Source organism: Phoenix dactylifera, unplaced genomic scaffold (assembly GCF_009389715.1).
Source record: "Phoenix dactylifera cultivar Barhee BC4 unplaced genomic scaffold, palm_55x_up_171113_PBpolish2nd_filt_p 000117F, whole genome shotgun sequence".
NCBI classification, from domain to species: domain Eukaryota; kingdom Viridiplantae; phylum Streptophyta; class Magnoliopsida; order Arecales; family Arecaceae; genus Phoenix; species Phoenix dactylifera.
This window is the reverse complement of record NW_024067686.1, coordinates 355,609-375,204: the sequence shown is the minus strand read 5'-3', so window position 1 is coordinate 375,204 and position 19,596 is coordinate 355,609. Positions and strand designations below refer to the sequence as shown.

Genomic DNA, 19,596 nt, shown 5'->3' with positions numbered 1-19,596 from the left:
GACTTGGAACTGATGGAAACCAACTGGCTCATCCATTCAACTAAATTCCAAATATCATTCTACTGTTTTAAGTTCTTTGTTTAATTTCTCCCTAACAAGTCTAATGAGCCTCTTCTAGCACAGGATTGACTAAGCTGTTAATATTGATGCTGGTCTTAGAACAAAGATCATCATTTAAGGTACAATTGGTATATTTCTATGGTTGCTGCAGAGTTTCAGGAAGTACATGACGTTCAAGAAAGATTACAATGAATTGCTTTTGCATCTTCTACGTGTTTTTGTGAAGGATGCATTGCATTTTGAAGAAATCGTATTACGAATGACCAGTCGTTGAACACATGTTGAGGTAAAGGTCGAGGAGTTGTAGAGCAAGGTTAAGAGGAATGAAACAACCACCCCTTCTATATTATTTGTCTCTTGCAAGCTGATTAAAAGGTTATAACTTCTATCTTCTATGTTGAGTTTTGTTCTGGACAGGCGCAGGAATATGAATTGTATGATTTGAAGCCATTCTTCTCTAGCACACATTTCAGAAGTAGCAACTTCATTCTTGATGAAGGATGTGGGGTGGTTAGACACCCTCTTGCGAGATGAAGCAATGCTGTTGTCTTTGTTTTTTCATCTTAAACAACAGCCAAAGTTCGCAAGAGGATCTAGATGTTTAGCTCTCTGAAGAGGTTGTTTAGACCGCCCAGCCTACTAAAACATCTTGTGAAAGATCACACCACATGCTACTTGTCTAATACCACTTCGGTTTGAGGTTAGATCGCATGTTTTTCTGGTAGAAAAACATAATGTTGATGTCATGGTTTTTGGTTCCAGGCAAGATTTTTAATTCTTGTAGAAGAATCTAAGTGCTATCAATAAGTTTCTGGATTATGATAATCCATGATAATTAATAAAAAATATTTTTTAAAAATTCAAATCATTCAACCTATTGCTCTCAATGCCGGAAACAATTTATTAAAATCTTAGTCAAATCTAAATAAAATCAACCATAAGTTTATTTGATAAAATAGCATTTTTTTTCTCTTTTTTTCTATTTTTTATCACTGTTATACGGCGGTTTCAAACTGCCTCTTTTTTTTTTTTTTTTTTTAATAATTTCAAATGAGGTGGTCCCATATGAGGAGACCAGCACTTGGTCGATAGCCACTTCAAGCTTAGCTACTTCCTCTTGTCCTTTTTTTTCCCCCTCTTGTCCTTACTCATTTTCTGCTTCACTTATTGATGTCCGTAAAAGCTGGGCATTGTTATGGTCAAAAGAAACGGCACAAGGAATGCACCTTGCACGCAGTTCCTTGGGTGTTAAGCTATGGACTCGTGGATATGTCTGTTGCTAAGATTTTTGACCAAAGAAATTAAATTTTTCATTGCTTTCACGTAATTTAAAATGCACCATAATCAAATCTGCTGTCAGTAATCATAAATAAAGAATATTTTCAGATCCTGTCTCAGAAATTATATTTATTTCCATGGCATACAGGTTACAATATTGCAACACACTTTACTCATCACTGGGAGTTCAGGAGAATCAGTATCCATATAGATACATCAGATCGTACTCCGTAACTTGTGGGGATGAAACATGCATGCTTTCCATGTCTACAATTCCAGGGATAAAACAGCTTTAAGGACTATGCCTTCCTCCAAAATAAATGTTGCATGGCCTTTTGTTATTTCATAATTACACAAATGGATACATGCCTTTTTTCTACAACTAATAAAACATAGCTCCAATCGAGTAATTAAAAGCTGAGAGATCCTAGAGATCAACCACTACGCCAGATGATGATACCTACAATTCCTTTCTTTGTTCCTCTCTGGGTCAGGCTCATCTCTAAAGCTCACTTGCAAAACCCAAAGGAGCTTTTCTTTCATCCTCATTGAATTAATCCTCCTACACACTCCTTTCCAACATCTCTTGATACCTCTTGAAGGACTCCAGCTTCTGCATCCTCATCTGCCTACGGAACCTCCTTATGAACACATCAGCCACATGGTCGATCTCGTCCTCGAGCCTGAATTCTGAGCCATCCTCCTTGGAGTTCCTAACCAGATCGATCACCGATCCAGTAGCGTCACCAAGTCCATCATCCTCATCCTCATCATCAAATAGTGAGTGCGTAAGGTCTGGATAATCATCATCATCATCATCATCATCATAGCCATCTTCGCAGCTGACTGCCTCAGTATACATGGTGCTTGGCGGATCCTCGTTTTTACCTGCATTATAAAGCACTATCGCCTTGCTGCGGTCCTCAGTGTTGGTGGGACTTCCTCCTTCTTTCTCTTGGCCCATCAGTGCATGGATCTTGTGGTTGATTGCACTCATCAGCAGCCTCCTGTGCCGAAGGAGTCCAAAAATGAGGAGCCGGCTCTTCATAGCACTAGCTTTGCTCTTCACGGCCATAGACTTGGCCTTCACCATGCTGACAATAGCAGAGAATACCTGCTTGAGGAAGGTGGAAGCCTTGCTCTTCATCTTTGCAGAACTGAGGTTAGAGAAGATGACAAAAGTTCAGATAAGTTGGAAGTGTCGAGGCTTGAAATGTCGATAGGAAGAGAGAGATGAAGAAAGTTGGCAGAGTTTCAGGTACCGAAGAGGCTATAAGGATAGTCCTGCTGAGTTGCTGAAATAGGAAGAGAGATTAGTGGTCTTGGCGTGCAAGGAGCAGGAGGGATGATAGGTTGATATACAGACTGCAAGAGGTGGTTGTTTCGGCATGGAGTTTGTCCTGTGGGGATCGATAGGTATTTATAGAGGCGGAGAGGAAGGTGGTGTGCAGCTTCTGCTCATGTGAATGGCGATTAGGCTTAAAGCGGCCGGAAAGCTCTCAAATGCTTGGAGTGGGAACCAAGCAAACGTGGTAAAGTTAAAAGGGCTAAAAGAAAGCAGGAATAGGACGGACGAAGCACAAGGACGACACGGGAAAGAAACCAAGCGGGTAAAGCAGTTCTGGTGCCCACTTGGCAACATTTGATGGGTTAGAGCCTGGCCTGGGAGGGGGTTGAAGTCTTCCCGGACTCATCTTCGAAGGGCTTGTTTGATTTGGTTGGTGGAACTTTTTTTTTATTTACTTCAATATTTTTTTTAAAAAATTGATGCTTGAATATATGATGCTTAGAAAAATAATTTATATATACTTGGTTGATCATAAGAAAAAGGGCATATTGCGTAATCGTCCATGTTTGGTTGAGCATTTACTTTTCTAAAAAAATTATGTAAAATACTCTTGATAAAATGAAAAATCGTACTCCATTATATCTAAAAGCTTAAAAGTATTTTCTTAAAAAAATATTCTAATTTTTAGCCCATAAAACTTGAATTTTTTCAGATTCCACATAATTTTTTTTATAAAATGTAAAAATTTTATTTCCATAAGAGCTATTTTTTTATTTTTATTTTTTAAAAATTTTAATAAAATATGAGGCATTTCTCCTTTTTTTATTAACTATATTTTTTTTATTTTTTTCTTTTCGTAAACTATACGAATTCTAAAGTTTTGCTTTCGCTCGATTCCTCACGGGACCGCTGTGTTAGGCTCTCTCTTTTGAATTATTTGACTGCATGAGTGTTGGTCCCGGGTCATTCCTTTTGTGTTCAAAGACTGAAGTATCCACAGAAATTAACCCAAGTTCTAACCAAAAGTTGGGAGCACTAGATGCTTTTCAATGGAGGATCACAGTAGCCACTGCCAATCTCTTTAACCCTTATTTATTTAGTATTTGAATGGTTTCTACAAACAGGAGTTCTTTTACGAAACCGCCTCTTGTAAAGCAAGCTAAAAAAAAGGCTTTACGAGCTTTTTTGCTGTCACCCTCACATGCATGGCATATGCTTTGAACTCTTAGGCGTAAAGCAAGTTAGGAGGGAAGATTTTTTAAAAGAAAAAGGCTGTAAAGCTTATAGCCATCTAAATTTTATTCGTTGCTTAGCTCATGAACACGGTCGAATTATCAAACAGGGCTTTTAATTTTAAGGCTTCTGACAGTGCAAAACTTGTCCCTCGCTTGTCCCACGATTTTATTTATTTATTTGTTCTTTGAGTTTGAGATTTTATCTTATCCAAATGGAAGTTAATCTTAGCTGATCTTGGTAGTTGCAAGAATCTTTTCTGGGTTGCAGTGTTAAAGTGATTCCATTTAGCTTAACGTGATGACTCTAAGATGGTTTGGTTTGTGATCTTCCGATGCATTTAGTTCAGAGTTGGAATAGGGTATGAATACTAAGAGAAAGTAGAAATTGAATTTTGGGAGACTGCGGCATTCCCATTCTTTCTGTCTCTAAGTGGAAATAGGACTTCCCCAACCAAAGGGCAGAAATAAGAGTCATTCCCATCTCCACTCTAGAGTCTTTTAACTTTCTTCAACCAAAGGTTCTTGTAGCTTTTTTTTAAAGGCCAGCACCATTCTTATAACACCATAATAGTATGTGTAATATAAAAATTCTGTCTCTAAAAGACTGTAATACAAAGAAAGCATCTTGAGCTTTTACTCATTTAACTTCTTCTCAGTGTGTAATAAATTTGATCATCGAGCGATGGAATCTGTTTTTTCCTGCCGGGGATGGTGTATCTTGTTAAGATGGTTTTGCTGACACAGTTGCCATAGCTGTACCTTTGACAAAATTAGTTTAGTTGCCAATTTGGATCAATGGAAACAATTATTGAATCCACCAGTATTATATTTGTAGGGGGATCATGACTAAGAAAGGAGCTTGGTGCTCATTAGTGAGGCCCTTATCAAGTTCCCGGGTAAGATCATATAGTACTGCATCAGTATTGAAACTTCCACTACCAAAAGTCAAGCATCCGTGTGCAAGTGGCTCTGTGAGGTTCAAATCTAAACCCAACTTAATTTAAGTTCTAAAATTAAATTTGCTAGTGAACTAGCACCAAGAAACCTTGGTGAGAAAGAAAAAGCTGATTGAACTAGCACCAAGAAACCTTGCCAAGAACAGTTGGAAATGTCTAATTTATTAATCGGAACCAACCTGATGCATAATTGGTCTAATTTGATGAGGTTTTGATCACCATGTTTTGATCAAAATGTTAGCCCCCGGCATTAGTCCATCCCTGGGTTACTATTAGTCCCACATAAGGGCTTTGAAGGCATTTAGTTTTGATCCCAACTTGCTGAAATCAAACATTAGGATCTCCATCACTCCAATTTGTAGTGTGAAGCTACTTGTTTTGCCATGACTATTTCCACACAAATGCCAGCCTCCCATTTTCACCACAAAGAATTTGCATTCTAGCCGACCCGAGATCCTCTACACTATGCTATTGCACCGTAGAGTCCAATGCAGTGCTAAAAGACTGCCGTCAGAAGATGGATGGTCATCAAACATAGCCATCAAACGAAGTGTGCCGTGTATAATTTATAAGAATATTTCGTTTGATGGTTGTCCATGTTCTAATGGTGGTTATCGAGCACTATATTGGATTCTACAGTGTGAACCCCTTAATGCAGAGGATCTGTGCTCTTATTGGCCTTTTTTTTTCCGCACGCGTGGAACACGCTCCCATAAAAAAGTGTGATTTTTGCGTATGAAAGAACTTTATTTGATTCTTGCTCTTTCCCACCCACTCAAAATAAAAAAACACATTCTAAAGCCTGAAGTTTCTATAGGTCTAAGTCTAGACGTTATAGTTTGGGAACTCAAACGTGAGAAATAGGGTCCAAGGCTTTAGCTTGCTCTTTAAAAGGATAAAGTATGAGGAGGACAAGTTAGTAGTAGTGGAGCAATGGTTATTGGCATGGTGACTATGGATGTTGCAAAGCAGTTCCATAAAAGATTTCATGCTTGGAAAGAGAATTTAACCGGTGTACAGTTGCTCCAGTGATGGCATCTTTCTCTTTGGCTTTTGGAAAAGATTGCATGTTAGCGCTTGGGTTACACGTGATTTAAGTTCTTCATTGATCGATGTAATATAATATGATATGATACAATGTTTGCATGAAGAGATCTCCAAATGAGTGATAACTAAATAGGTGGCAATAGTTTGCTGTGACAAAGTAAATGAATAGAATCTTGTAACAAAATACATGAATAATTATTATCTGTTTTCTTATGTAATATTTGTGTGTGGATCCATCTCTTAAGACTTCATGAGCAAAGGATAAGACCTGTCAAAAAATGAGAAGAACACGAAGTCCAAATGGTGCAATCTCGCGGAGAAACGCTTTGCATGTGCGTGTAGATTTTAGAGCTATACTATGTGGGTCAAAAGAGGAGGATAAAGATGATTTTAGTGAATAGGGCTGTGCTATTAGAAAAATTGAAAATATAAATAAATAAACCACGTCGTCCTATTGAGTTGGGATGACATTTTTAAATAATACTTTTTTTTTTTTGGAGGTAAATAAACTAGTTGAGGGCTTGTTTGAATAATTGGTCTTTTTTTTTCTACCTATAGGATTTGAGCCATTCATTCTTGGGTATATATGAATATAGGCCTATAGCTCAGCTTGTAATTTTATGATTTTGCTGATCGTACCAGCCCAATCTACAAATCTCATAAAATTTTCAACTCAATAATCCAAACAGCCTCAATTGGTTTTCTGTTTTTTTGTCCTTTTTTTATTTTATTGATAGAGGAGAAAAATAGCCTCCTACTCTCTTATTTCAATTCGGGTAGTTACAAGCTTCTTGAGATGATTAATAGGGCAATCCCTTTCTCTATATACACGTTGCAGGTCAAAATTAAGGAAGGTGCCAACTGGTAGAGCCAAGTGCAAGCAAGCTAGGCCTAGCTCTTTGCTCATTTTTTTTAACTCACCAATACATTTAAATTCAAGCCTCGTTCAAGGTGTCTACAAACAATCTGTCCAAGAGATCTGGTATGAGCCTTAACTCCTCCTTGGAACCTTAAGGAAAATGTCCAAGTTTGTAATAGGAATTATTCATTCAAGAACTATAACTTTTGGTTCCACATAGCAGACCACTCCCAAAGTTTTTCAGGTTTTGGTGGCAAAGCTTCAAAGATCTTCAGATCCGTTATCTGCGGCTTTGATTCAGGTTTGAATCAAGCAGCAGTCAAATGTTCTTTACGAAGTTTTTTTTAAGTATATTGTTCTGCAATAAGGCTAGCTTATCTTACAATGCCAAGCATTTAAACATTCGAACAAGAAGCTGTGGCCAGAATTAATGTCAGCAATATAGTTATTATTCCACTAATCCGTCATGGAAATTTTTTTCTCATAATGGAATTTATTTCAAACTCTCTAGACTCTAGATAAGCTGAAATTTGATCCAGAGTTCTCACATGTGCTGGCTCCTAGAATAGTTAGCATCTTTAATTTTTTAAATCTTGTTTAAATACTAGTTAATTATATGATGATTAGGGATAGGTTAACAATTTAACCAGCCAAATAAGAGCTGAAAAAGATGTGCATAACTTAATCAATTAACACACGAATAAACAACCTAATCTGCTTGGCTTTATTTCATAGGAAAGGGTGAAATAAAGTTAACCATCAGAGTTCTCTCTTCTCTCTCTATAGTACTTCCTTTTTTTTTATTATTTGTACAACTTAATCCTACTAACCCTCTAAATGAGTAATTCTTATCAATAATTATGTCAGTAGGGAGTGGTTACTGATGGTTTAATCTACGTATCTCCCAGTTAACAATTCCGAGTCCACAAGCAGTCTTGGCGTTGGGTGACTGGAAACCAAGTATGAAAAAATAGCTAGCAAAGTTTTAGGTACATTATAGCTTGGAATATATTACAAAAAGTTGAAAATTTAGAAGTGGGAGACAATAAAAAATCAAGGAATTCAGACAAAACCAACCCCTTTTCTGTCGAAATATGTGGTCTGCGCCCGTTGCTTTTAGAAGCTACAGAAACGTTCAAGCTACCTTTATTAGCTGTCCTAGAGTTCCAAGCTCCGAGTCTAAGTTCAAACTTACAATGTATCATTAAATTTTCTCATCAAACACCCGCTCTCTTAAACAATTGCCTTCTCTCCTTTGCTGAAGCACGGGTAGCAGTTGCTAACATATGAATTGCGTGGAAAAAGAAAAAGAAGAAAGAAAAAATGGTGCCATTGTCCCCCATCACGTCTCCAAAAATTATCCCCTTCCCAGAATCCTTCCTCTAATGATAACGAGATGCTTGGCCAGCCTCGAGGGGAAGGAGGTAGTTCGCAGACTGTAGGTTTAGGGCTAAGTGTAAATTTTGGGCGAGTCCTCGAGGTTAAAAAATTATATTCTAGATTTAGTCTACCAGCTCAGCTATAGATCGGACCTATAATCACTACAGAAAAAGTTGGTTATTCCAATACTTACATGTCGACGCTAGGTAGAAGTATCGGTAATTTTGGCTCTAGCGCCAAAATTTGCCAACGCTTTTAAATTGCATCGGTAGGAGGCCAAAATTTGCCAAAATTCGTCGACGATACTTATTAGCATCATCGGAGGCCAAAAAAGAGAAAAGTGATTAGATGACGCTTTAGAAAGCGTTGTTGGAGACCAACTATACCCTCCGGTCCCTAACAATAAATCTTTATCGCCCACCCTCCTTCCGATCCCTAACCCCTCCAGTCGCTCCCCATCCTGATCCCTAACCCCTCCAGTACCCCTCTCTCTCCTCCTCCTCCTCCCTAATCCAAATCCAACAAATTCCTGGTCGACGTAGAGCCACCAGAGGCACGAGCGGAAGCTCTTGAGCTCGTCGCTGGCATGGGAGAGGCACCGCGTGTACGACGCCTTCCGGGGAAGCAGAGGTATTTCCCCTCTCTTCGATGCTCCTATGGCGAGGCCCCCTCCCCCGCCTCTTCCTCTTTTTCTTCCTCACCTCTGGACGATCAGGGACCGCAGCGGAAAGCCATCCTCAAGGCCATCTCCGGTGAGCCCCCCAACCTCGGGAAGAAAAGCTTCTTCTTCTTCTTCTTCATCCTTCTCCTTTTGGGCTTATAGTGAAGGCGAGAATGGCGAGGAACGACTGGATTAATAGCTATCTAGAGGCAATCCTGGACGTGGGGCTGGTGATCGACGCCTCCAAGTCGTCGTTGCTACTGAGGGAGAGGGGCAGCGGCGATATATTTTTTCCCCTTCTTTTCATCTGTTATTCTCGATTTTTGTTGGTTTTCTGGGTAGGCAGTGGCGATGAGGAATCCGTAGGAGAGGAATGCGAGGCTCGAGAACATGTGCTGGAGGATTTGGAATCTTGCCCGAAGAAGAAGCAGGTCTTTTATTTTTGTTTTCTTCTTAGATCAAAAATAATGTTGTTTTCTTCTTGGCTCCTAAGATGCCCTAAGCTTGGCATCCTGTTGTTTCTCTCTTATTTTTCTTTCTTAAATCTTTAGCTTCTTTTTTTTTTCTATTTTCTTTAATCTTTTTGGTTGTTGTCTCAATCCTCGAGCTCTTGTACAGATCTCCAATCTCCATTTTAATGAGAAGAAATTCACTGAATGAATTATAACGACGCTTCCAATCCTAAGATTAGGATTTTTAAATATATTTTTTTCAAAAAAAATAATTATAACGACACTTATAAGCGGAAAAGGCCCGACGATTATATGGGTCGGCAAAAGCCCGAGCTATCCCGAAGCTTATAAGTGTTGGAAAAGCTTCGGCTTTTACCCACACTTTTTTAAAGCGTCGGCAAAAAATATTTCCACCCTACGTCTACCAATGTTTTTGCGACGCTTTTGAAAGTATCGGTGCCAAAATTACCAATGCTTATAAGCGTCAGAAAAGGCTCTAAAAAGTGCCAAAAAAGATAAGTTTTTTGTAGTGAATGATCCGTTTGATAGAGTGAATAGATCTGCCATTTCTTGAAATCTCTCTTCTGATTCAAAATCGTGGTGTAACGTGTATCCCCCTTTGTTCCGGTCATGGAATAAATGAAATAAATCAAAAAATGGATTTTTTTTCAAGAATGAAATCTTATTGGAACTGTCCATATCCGGATCGGCCACCTTAAGGTAAGGAGAAAAGAAAAGTAATCCACTGGTTCAGCCGAGCATCCTGCCTCCGTTTCCTGACCCTAACCACGATCTCTGCCAAGCAAGCACCACTTGCATCCTGCATCCTCTACTAAGTGAGCATTGCTTGCATCCTACGTCCTTCATTGAGTGAGCACCACCAGCATCCTGATCCACCATCACAGTCATTCCGATAGGATTGATGAACATTTTGCTTTTGTGAAGAAGATTTATGAAGTGTGTTGTCCTTAAAGTTTTCTCCCATTTACTAGGCAGGACCGGTACTTAGAAAAGATGGGCAACTGAGACCATTTTTTCCGCCTCTTTCTTTCATTTTTCTTCTTTTTCTAGGGATAAAGGTTGATCGGATAATATCCATTCAGATCCGTTTTCGTATCTGAAACTATCCGAATATCGATAGATATTTGAGCATCTGACTATTATTCATATCTGTATCGATATACGTAAAAAAAAATGGATATGAATATGAATAGATAACTATCCGATCCATATCTGAATATCCGATTCTATTTGTAATCTTATTTCATTTTATATAGCACTCATGAACTTTTAAGGAAATAAATGATGATACTAACATACTATAAACTTGATTTATCATCTATTTAGTAATATGTTTAATTCTATAGTCAAAAAGTTTAATTATCCAATTTATATTCATACTTATATCCATACATTCAGTATTCGATTTATAACGGTATCCGTTTAAAATAAATATAGATATAAATTTTTGCATCCAACTAACATCTATATCTCTATCTGTATTCGTCAAACAAAATAAATATAGATATGGATATAGTAGCATCCAATCTCTATTTGATCCCATTAGAAAATATGGACATGAATATATTAATATCCAATCTCTATCCGATCCCATCACAGTTCTTTCTGCTTTATCTTTGTTTCGCCGAGATAGGGATCAGGAACCAAGAAAAAGAAACTAGCTTTTAGAAGATACTGACAAGACAAGGTGTCGTAGTATTCTAGTACGAGGTATTTCCAGTTCCCTGGCCCTCTCTCTTCTTGTACTCCCAACCTAATTTTTGATACAATACTATTTGGCAATAAAGTTTCTTTTCATTTTGAAGAAATGGCAGCTGTTAGCTTGTTTAATATCCCTGCGAATGCAAGAAGCACAACCCTGAGTTCTTAGTACCAAGAATTAGGAGTTCAATTGCCAACGCTGATTAAGAAGCTTTTCAAGCTTTTTAGCGGCCATGGGCCATAGAGTTGGAGGAGAGCAAGTCAGTATTTTTAATTATTTCAATGAAATGCGAGATGCAGGGTACTTCCTCCAGTTATGAGCTCCTCGGTGGGGCTCCTCTCCTCGAACTTGGGTTTTGCTCGGCCGAGATCGCAGCTAGGGTTTAGCTTGGGACAGAGCGCTCGGTCAAATCAGTAGGCTTGTTTCCTTTTTCTCCTTACGCTGAAGTGGCCAGCCTTGTACATGCTGTGGGTCGTTATAGGCCTATGCTACAACCGACCAGGTAGACCAGGTATAGGATATAAATTCTTCTTTTTTTGGTTAATATAAATTCTTCTTTAAGGCCAAGGTGAGAAGGTTGTTTCATATTTTTAAGAGTGGAGGAGAATCTTTTGGACTTCAGGTTCTTTGCTTCCCTAGATTTAAACAAAGCAAAGGAAGGGAAGGTGAAACTCACATGGTCGGTGGGACCTTTTAAGAGCTAGGAAGTGCTTTCTTCGATCCAAAGGTATCGCTTTGGCTCCCAAATTCTCCATTGGGCCTCAAAGGGACTATTATGAAAGCTTCATTTTATTTAAGTAATTTTCTCTAACAAATGGACATTCTCAGCCATGAAAGAATAGTAATATTTCAGTTGTTCTTTTTATATCTAACAATCAATTCGAACACTTTGCTTACGGCCAAATCATTCTCCATGTTTGTGTATACTCTGCACGAATCTCTCTTAACAATTCAATTTCCCAAGGATTAGTCCTAATTGCTAAAAATATATCTAACAATCAAACATCGTTTTCATTATGTAAAACATTCAAACATTGAACCGTTTTAGGAGAGTAAAACGGTCGCAAATGATAGACCGTTCTGATGCTGGAGTCCTCACATGGACCTGGGAGACTATCTATTTGGGCTTGATGCAATGTAGTCTATAGGTTTAATTGACGCCAAGATGCATGCGTGCATGCTCATAGATTCCAATACAAGCTTCAAAACTATACATGACTGTTTCTTTTTTTTCCCACGGTACTTCCACTCGGCGGCAGTGGCAAGGCAGCTGACAATCAAGGAGGTGTTAGACTTGCCTAGCCCTCTCGCTAATATGAAATCATTGTCTATATTGCATGCATCATGTGGTTGTGCAGCCAGGTAATTATGGCCGTTGGTTTTTTGTGGACCAGAACATATTTTGTTACATCATCTTAAAAGTACTAAGAATCATGGGCTTCAAAGTACAAAGTTTGTTTTTCATTTTTATGTGCTGGTCTATATCAAAGTGAAGTGAGCCTTAAGTTTAACTGATTTTTTTTTTTTTTCTTGTAGCTAGCTTTGATCCTCCTTTGTTTTTTTTTTTTTGCTTAAAAAAAAAGGGGGGAATGGGGGAGGAAGGGACAAGCCCACCTCTGCATAGTAGCCCCCACTGAGCCTCCGCCCCGCCAGAAGAATATTCAATGCGGGCAGAAATGACCGTGTGTTGGGCACCCGACCGCTTTTACTCATACCATCCCCACCCGTGGGCCCGGCTCAGCTACCTCTCTGAGTTCTGGCTCGAGTCCTACGTATGAATACTTACACCTGGCACCACCCCGACTATTAGAAGTTAGGAAGCGTTCCTATGTCTTATGTCCAAGCAGTGGCCGAAGCCACTTTTTAATCAACACCACAGCGACTCGAATTTGGAACCATGAGGATAGAAATTACGCCCAGTACCACTAAGCTACTACTTTGGTGGTTTCCTTCTTTGGTTTTTGAAATTGAGCGGGACCTAACTACCTTCTCTCTTTTGAAGCTTCGTTTTTGGTTTCATGCAGAAAAAAAGAAAGGGGAGAAAAAAAAATTTATTTATCTGAGAACGTTTAAACTTTTTTTAAAAGTATAATTATTATTTTAATTTTTAGTTTTATATAAATATATATTTTAAAATTATTTTTATTATTTTATTAAGTTTTTAACATTTTTGCCACGCTTATGCATGCAGGCAATAATTTTTCTCATCGTGACGGACACTAATTTCTAAAGAAAGGATGGTACAGAAAATAAAAAAATATTTTTTATAAAAAAAAGGCTGATGACCCTAGCTAATCTGTCCATAACTGAGTACCTTAAATATCTTATTGGACGGTAAAGATATTTTCTGATTTTTTATAAAATAATATAAAAAGAGTAATCATGGTAATTTTCTTTATTAAATAAATCATCAAACGATCATGTACAGATCATGTTGCCTCATGGCCCGAGGACCAATTAGTTGGTGCATGTCATGGCTTTCACGTGCCGCACCCAGTCCGATGCCTCATCAAATCGAGCAAGTAGATGTGGTCCATAGAATGCTTGTTCCAATCTATGTACGGCTCATGGAAGGGCAGCATCTCAAATTTTTTTTATTATAAAAATAATAATTTATAAAACTCTAACACAACACAAGCACAACCTGCCAGGTTAACAGAAAGTAAAATCTCGGACCTTTTATCGGTGCCTCCCCTCAACAATATCTTTTTAGCCCCGCGAAAACTCCGGTCAATCGTGGCCATCGATCAGGACGGGATCCGCTGCTCTAAATGCTGCATCCGTGCAGCAAAAAGGGTAAACGGTACCGAGCGGTTGCTGCTCTCCAAGGCAACAAATGCCCTGATTGAAATTTTTGTCCAATAGAGTGCGGGACCCGCATCCCGTACAGAATACGTGTCTTCTGTTTATTTGCCTCTGAAAGCTGTCCGCTGATGCCCAGTTTATCGTTTCTATGTACGGTCCCATTTCTTTTACCTTGAATTTCTTTTACAGTGGCACAGAGTCTCTCGTTTAACCCTTTTTTTCAGCTCCATCTCCAGTGGAAGATCTCCACGACTCCGTCCCCTCCAGCTCCGAGCCCCTCCTCCGCCGCAAGCAGTGGAAGTTCTCCTTCTCCTTAGTCGCACTACAACAGAAAGACAGTAACCGCCGACGCTTCTGAGAAGTGTCGGTAAAAAAAGCTTCCAGCGACGCTTTCTTTAAGCGTTGGCGTCTGGGTACATTACCGAACGGAATATTTAATCCCCGACGCTTATAAGCGTCGGCATATCGGAAGAACACGACGACGCTTATAAGCGTCGTCGGACTTCATTCCTCCAAAACCCGATCGACCCCCTCCCTCTAAAGCCCTAAATCCCCATCTCACGCCGACCGACTCCCTCTCTTCTCAACCCTTTTCACCGATCTCATCCATTCTCCTCCGCCGAGCGCTCTCCGTCGTCGCGATGGGGGGAGTCGCTGCTGATGCAGGCGTTGAGCAAGCGGCGGACGTGGGTCTTCCTCTTCCTCGTCGTCTACTCCCTCCTCCTCTCCTCCTCCTGGAACCTCCTCCTCTCCATCCGCTCCTGGTACAACTCGGCGGCCGCCTCCGCCTCCTCCCGCGCCACCGCCGGCTGGAAGGCCCTCTACGCCTCCGTGCTCTACGGAGGGGTCTTTGGCCTGCTCTCCATGGGGGCGGCGCTGGCCGTGGCGGTGCCGGCCACGTTGGTCACCTGGATCACGATCCTCGTGCTACTCGCCCTCTTCAAGCTCCTCCTCCTTGCCTTCGGCCTCGGCCCCCTCTGCCCCTCCCTCCCCCTTCTCCCCTTCCTGTTCACCTCCTTCTTCCCTGTCAAGATCCAAACCAAACCCAAGCCCAAACCTCCCATCTCTTCATCTTTATCCACCCTTCACCGCCTCATCACTGTCGTCAGGGTTCTCCTCTTGGCCACCATCATCTCCAGCTACCGCTATAGTGATAGAATGCATCCGTACCTCCTCCTCGCCATCTACTGCTGCCACATCTACCTGATCCTAGATCTCGGTCTCGCCTCCATTGCCAAGATCGCCACCGGTCTCCTTGGCCTCGAGCTGGAGCCCCAGTTCAACAACCCCTTAGGCGCCTCCTCCCTTCAGGACTTCTGGGGCCGCCGCTGGAACCTCATGGTCTCTTCCATCCTCCGCCCCTCCGTCTACGACCCCGTTCAAGCCCGCTGGGGGCTCGACGCCGGCATCCTCGCCACCTTCTTCGTCTCCGGCCTCATGCACGAGCTCATGTTCTACTACCTCACCTTGGCACTTCCCACCGGGGAGGTTACCGCGTTCTTCGTCCTCCACGGGCTGCTCACGGTGGTGGAGAGGAAGGCCCGGAAGGCCGGCTAGTGGCGGCCGCACCCCGTCGTGGCGGCGCCGCTTGCACTCGGGTTGATCGTCGGCACCGGGTACTGGCTCTTCTTCCCGCCCCTCCTGAGAGGTGGGGCCGACGCGGTGGGGCTGGCGGAGTTTTCTGCTGTTATGGGAGTTTTCCAAACCCCCTCCAATATCCCATGTACTTTTTGCTGATGACATGCAAGTAGCAAGGGCGATAGTAAAGGATAGAATTCTACTTAAAATCCCTTGTTGATGCTTGTTAATTATAGCCGGCCAAGCTATTAATACATCTAAATCCCATCTTATCTTCAGCCCAAGAACCCCAAGAGCAATTAAGTCTAATTGTTGCCCAGATAGACAACCCAAGAGGGGGGGGTGAATTGGGTTTTAAAACAATTTGGATAATTTAAAACGTTATGGATGATTAATTAAAAACTATGCCAAGTTATTTAATTAATTACTATGTGCTGTGAGCAATATGAAATGAGAAGAGGAAGAGACAATCAATCACAAACACAAGTTTTATAGTGGTTCGGAGCTATCCCTTGCTCCTACGTCCACTCCCCAAGTTTCTCTTGGGAATACACTATAACCCCCTTGGATTACAGCCGGTTGTTTTGCAAGCTCACAACCAAACTTGTTGTTTTACGAGCTAACAACGAACTCGGTCGGTTTTCCCAGGCTCACCGACTAGAACCAACCCCGATTGTTTTCCCGGGCTCACAATCAAACCCTTTCACACGTTGGTTTTAAAACTGGCTCACCAACTAACCTTTTTCCCTTTGATTCAATCCCCCGATTGAACCAAGTAAATACACGTAGTAGAAAGAAAACAGAAAATAAGCTTCTCAAAAGCAGGTATGAAACAATATATTCAAGGATGAGTTTAGAAGCCCTCAAACGCTTTTAAGCTTAAGTAGAGGAATGGCTTCTTGACTCTGGTCTCCTCTTGGATGAGTGATCGACTTGAATGTAGGAGGAGGAAGCTTTGAATGCTGGGGAGAAGTTGGTGGCGCAGTAAATGCTGATCTCCCCTTTTTCTCGTTGAAGAGCACTTGCAAAGCTTGAAGACTTGAATGCTTGGAGTGGAATGTATGTTCTCTATTTTGCTACAGTCTTCTGTGGCTATTTAAGCCAACCCCCACGGAAACTAGCCGTTACTCCACTTTTTCTGGCCGTTCTGCACACTCTGCGCAGCCTGACAATGTGACCGTTGGTGGGTTGGAGTCGACTCGCGCGATCAGGAGTCGACTCGGCTGTAGCGGGAGTCGACTCAAGCTTTTCAGGAGTCGACTCGGCAACTGTTCCAAGTTTGAATTAAAGTTGCCGTCACGACTGGGAGTCGACTCGTCTTGGCCCGGAGTCGACTCGCCAACTTCTGGCGCTGACCTGGCAATTTTGGAGTCGGCTTTTCCTCTGTAGACCGTGGATACAAATTTGAATTTTGCCCTCTCGAGTCGACTCGACTGTCCTGGGAGTCGACTCGAATCTCAGAGCCCGAACTCCCGATTCTCTGTCTTTTGGCTCATCCAGTCTTGGAGTCGACTCGAACTTCCTTGGAGTCGACTCGGCTCTCAGTTTCCGAAAGTTGGTCTTCTGCCTTTTGACGTGAAGCTTGTCTTGGTGTCGACTCGAGCTGTCTGGGAGTCGACTCGAATCTCAGTGGCAGTAACATGGTTTTCTCTGTTGATGGTCGCACAATCTTGGAGTCGACTCGCGTAATGCGGGAGTCGACTCGAATCTCAGAGTCCATAAAACACTCTCTGACTTTTTCTTTGTGCACCGCTGGGAGTCGACTCGCGTTCCACTGGAGTCGACTCGAATCTCAGAGTCCATAAAACACTCTCTGACTTTTTCTTTGTGCACCGCTGGGAGTCGACTCGCGTTCCACTGGAGTCGACTCGAATCTCAGATCTGAAAGACTGCTCTTCTATCCTTCTGTCTGTTTTCAGTCGGAGTCGACTCATACTGATTAGGAGTCGACTCGAGCTCGTGCCAGTGACCTTGATACGCTTGGAGTCGACTCGTGAAACTCGGGAGTCGACTCGAGTCTCAGACATTGGTTCAGCAGACTTCTTAACTTATCCAAAATACTGTAAACCATGTCTAGAAACACTTGAGCAGGATTTTCACTGAAACACTCAATTGAATTCATTAGTAATCACACGATATACTCAAATGCTTTGAGCTCATCAAAATCAAACGGGGTTTTAATCAATCACTCCACAATCTCCCCCTTTTTGATGATGACAAAACTTTGAGTATACGTAAAATGAATTGCTCAATAAATAATGAAATAAAATTCACAAGTGAATTCAAATGTCTGAAAATTTAATTTATCCAAGTTTGAAAGGTGTGAAACATTTAAATTTCGGAGTTAAAGCTCCCCCTTTCATTTGGAATTATATAAGCCTCCATATTATGCAATCAATTGTTTGGCTTATATGTTATCAATGATTTATCTTGATTAAAATTCAGATTCTCCCCCTCAACATATGCATTCAACTAGTTTTAGTTTTCTGAATTTCCTTTTAATGCTTTGAAATTTTTGAACTGAATTTTTTGTTTTTAGAGGGAAAATCTGTCAATTTGTTCTTGAGTACGATTAAGCTAATCTCCGAATATCCCTTGAATAGATTCTGGAGATTACTCCATTAGGAGCCCCAAAAGAGAGATAATGAGCCTCGAGGTACCGAATCCACTTAGAACAAATTTGTGTGTGTTTTTAAGAGTTCTTTTACATATTTTAACCATATTTCTCCCCTTATTACATATTTTATACATATTTCTCCCCCTTTTTGTCATCATATCAAAAAGGAGGTAATCACACACACAATCAATGGCACAAATGGCACAATCAAACATCAAATGGCACAGTCAATTGGCACAGAAATAAAGATAAGATGTCTACTCATTGTATTGATATGAAGGTGAATACATTTGAGCATACTATAAGTAAGGCAAAAACAATACAAAAGAAGATAAAACACAACTCAAAATCATCTATGTCCTCCTCGAGGATGTAGCTCCCCCTCTCGAGGATGTAGCTCCTCCTCTCGAGGATGTAGCTCCTCCTCTCGAGGATGCGTCTCCTCCTCTGGAGGATGTGGCTCCTCCTCCCAATCTGCTCCGCTCCATGAGGAGGGCGACTGCCTCTGTGACATGGCTAAGCTGTGTGATGATAGACGAGGTGGCTCTGCTGTGCATAGTGGAGAGCTCAGTCACCGACGTCTGAAGCCCAGTCACTGAGGTCTGAAGTGCGTCCAGCTTGCCGACAATCACATTCGACAAGCGCTCGGCCCCCTCGGTAGTGGTGTGCATGTCACGGCCTATCTCCTCTCGAAACTGTCGAGTGGTGCTCTTGATCTCCCTCATGTTGCGGAACTGGGCCTGCATCAAATCCCTGATATTATATATCTCTTCCCGCACTTTAGCCGTCATGTCTGTCACGGCTGTCAAGGATGGCACCAATGCGGAGGATGGAGTGGGTGCAGGAGTGGGTGCAGGAGTGGCAGCTGGCACGGAACCTCGGAGCTCCCGGAGCAGCTCGTCCCTCAAATCTCGGATGATCTCCTGCCGCAGCTCTCGGAGCTGCTCTGGATCAATACGGACCTCCATAGATGGTGGAGCTGAGGAGGAAGGTCCGGCAGAGGTGGTAGGAGCAGGAGGAGTGGATGGAAGGTCTGGATGATGTGGAGAGTCTGGGTAATCAGAGTCTGGCTCAGGACTGGGTGATGGTCTGGTGGTCTGAGCAGTGAGAGTGGACTTCCTAACCCAGATCCCGTCTTTCTTCCGAAATTCCATCCTGTGCATGGTCCCCGTACCCAAGCGATCAGTCCATCGCAAGGCACGAGAGGGTTCCCTCTCAGGAATGGAAATTTCGTACTGCCTAAACAGGAGAGTGAATATCATCCCGTATGGGAGGGAGAGCCTAGGTCTATCTAAAGGCTCACACATATACCTATAAATCAGCTTGGGGAAGTTGACCGGGGTGTCCTGAAGAATGTAAGACATAATAGCTAGGTCCCTCTCATTCACAAAATCAAATCTTCCTGTCTTAGGGAAGATGGACCTGGATAGAATGCTCAAGAGGATTCTCACTTCAATAGGAAGTGAGCTAGCAGATACCTCATCTAGGGGGGACTGAGGTGGCTGCCCTAAGACGATCGTAAGGGCCTCAAATCTATCCTCAGGATGTGCAGGAGCTACCCCTACCAGTGGGAGGTGGAGGATATGGGCAACGAGATCCTCCGTGACACGTAATGGGACACCTAATACCGTGCCCTCAATACCTCCATCTCCCCGAT

At 41.8% G+C, this 19,596-nt stretch overlaps 2 protein-coding genes and 1 long non-coding RNA gene across 4 annotated transcripts; 2 read left to right on the top strand and 1 right to left on the bottom strand.

The window, feature by feature from the left end:
* Positions 1 to 1,439: 1,439 nt before the first annotated feature.
* LOC103720089 lies at positions 1,440 to 2,793 on the bottom strand. 2 transcript variants are annotated; one of them, XM_039116632.1, is made up of 2 exons: positions 2,601 to 2,793; positions 1,440 to 2,495 (listed from the first exon to the last, which is right to left on the bottom strand). In XM_039116632.1, the coding sequence occupies exon 2, from the start codon at positions 2,483 to 2,485 to the stop codon at positions 1,901 to 1,903; it is 585 nt and encodes a 194-aa protein (XP_038972560.1). In that variant the 5' UTR covers positions 2,486 to 2,495; positions 2,601 to 2,793; the 3' UTR covers positions 1,440 to 1,900. The 2 variants fall into 2 exon arrangements, with proteins under 2 accessions (XP_038972560.1, XP_038972558.1); XM_039116630.1 differs by having other exon boundaries at positions 1,440 to 2,610; positions 2,697 to 2,787.
* Positions 2,794 to 8,463: 5,670 nt separating this feature from the next.
* Positions 8,464 to 9,434, top strand: LOC108511745. The gene is made up of 2 exons (XR_001880137.3): positions 8,464 to 8,733; positions 8,819 to 9,434. It is a non-coding gene; the product is annotated as an uncharacterized LOC108511745 (long non-coding RNA).
* Positions 9,435 to 14,293: 4,859 nt separating this feature from the next.
* Positions 14,294 to 15,301, top strand: LOC120104814 (probable long-chain-alcohol O-fatty-acyltransferase 5; the record flags this gene model as incomplete). Its single annotated transcript, XM_039116618.1, has 1 exon — positions 14,294 to 15,301. A coding segment is annotated over one exon (1,008 nt), but the record flags the coding sequence as incomplete, so codon positions are not given.
* Between the last annotated feature and the right edge of the window lie 4,295 nt (positions 15,302 to 19,596).

Excerpts from the sequence above, each read along its gene's own strand:
- LOC103720089 (XM_039116632.1), bottom strand. The coding sequence starts at position 2,485 with ATGAAGAGCAAGGCTTCCACCTTCCTCAAGCAGGTATTCTCTGCTATT.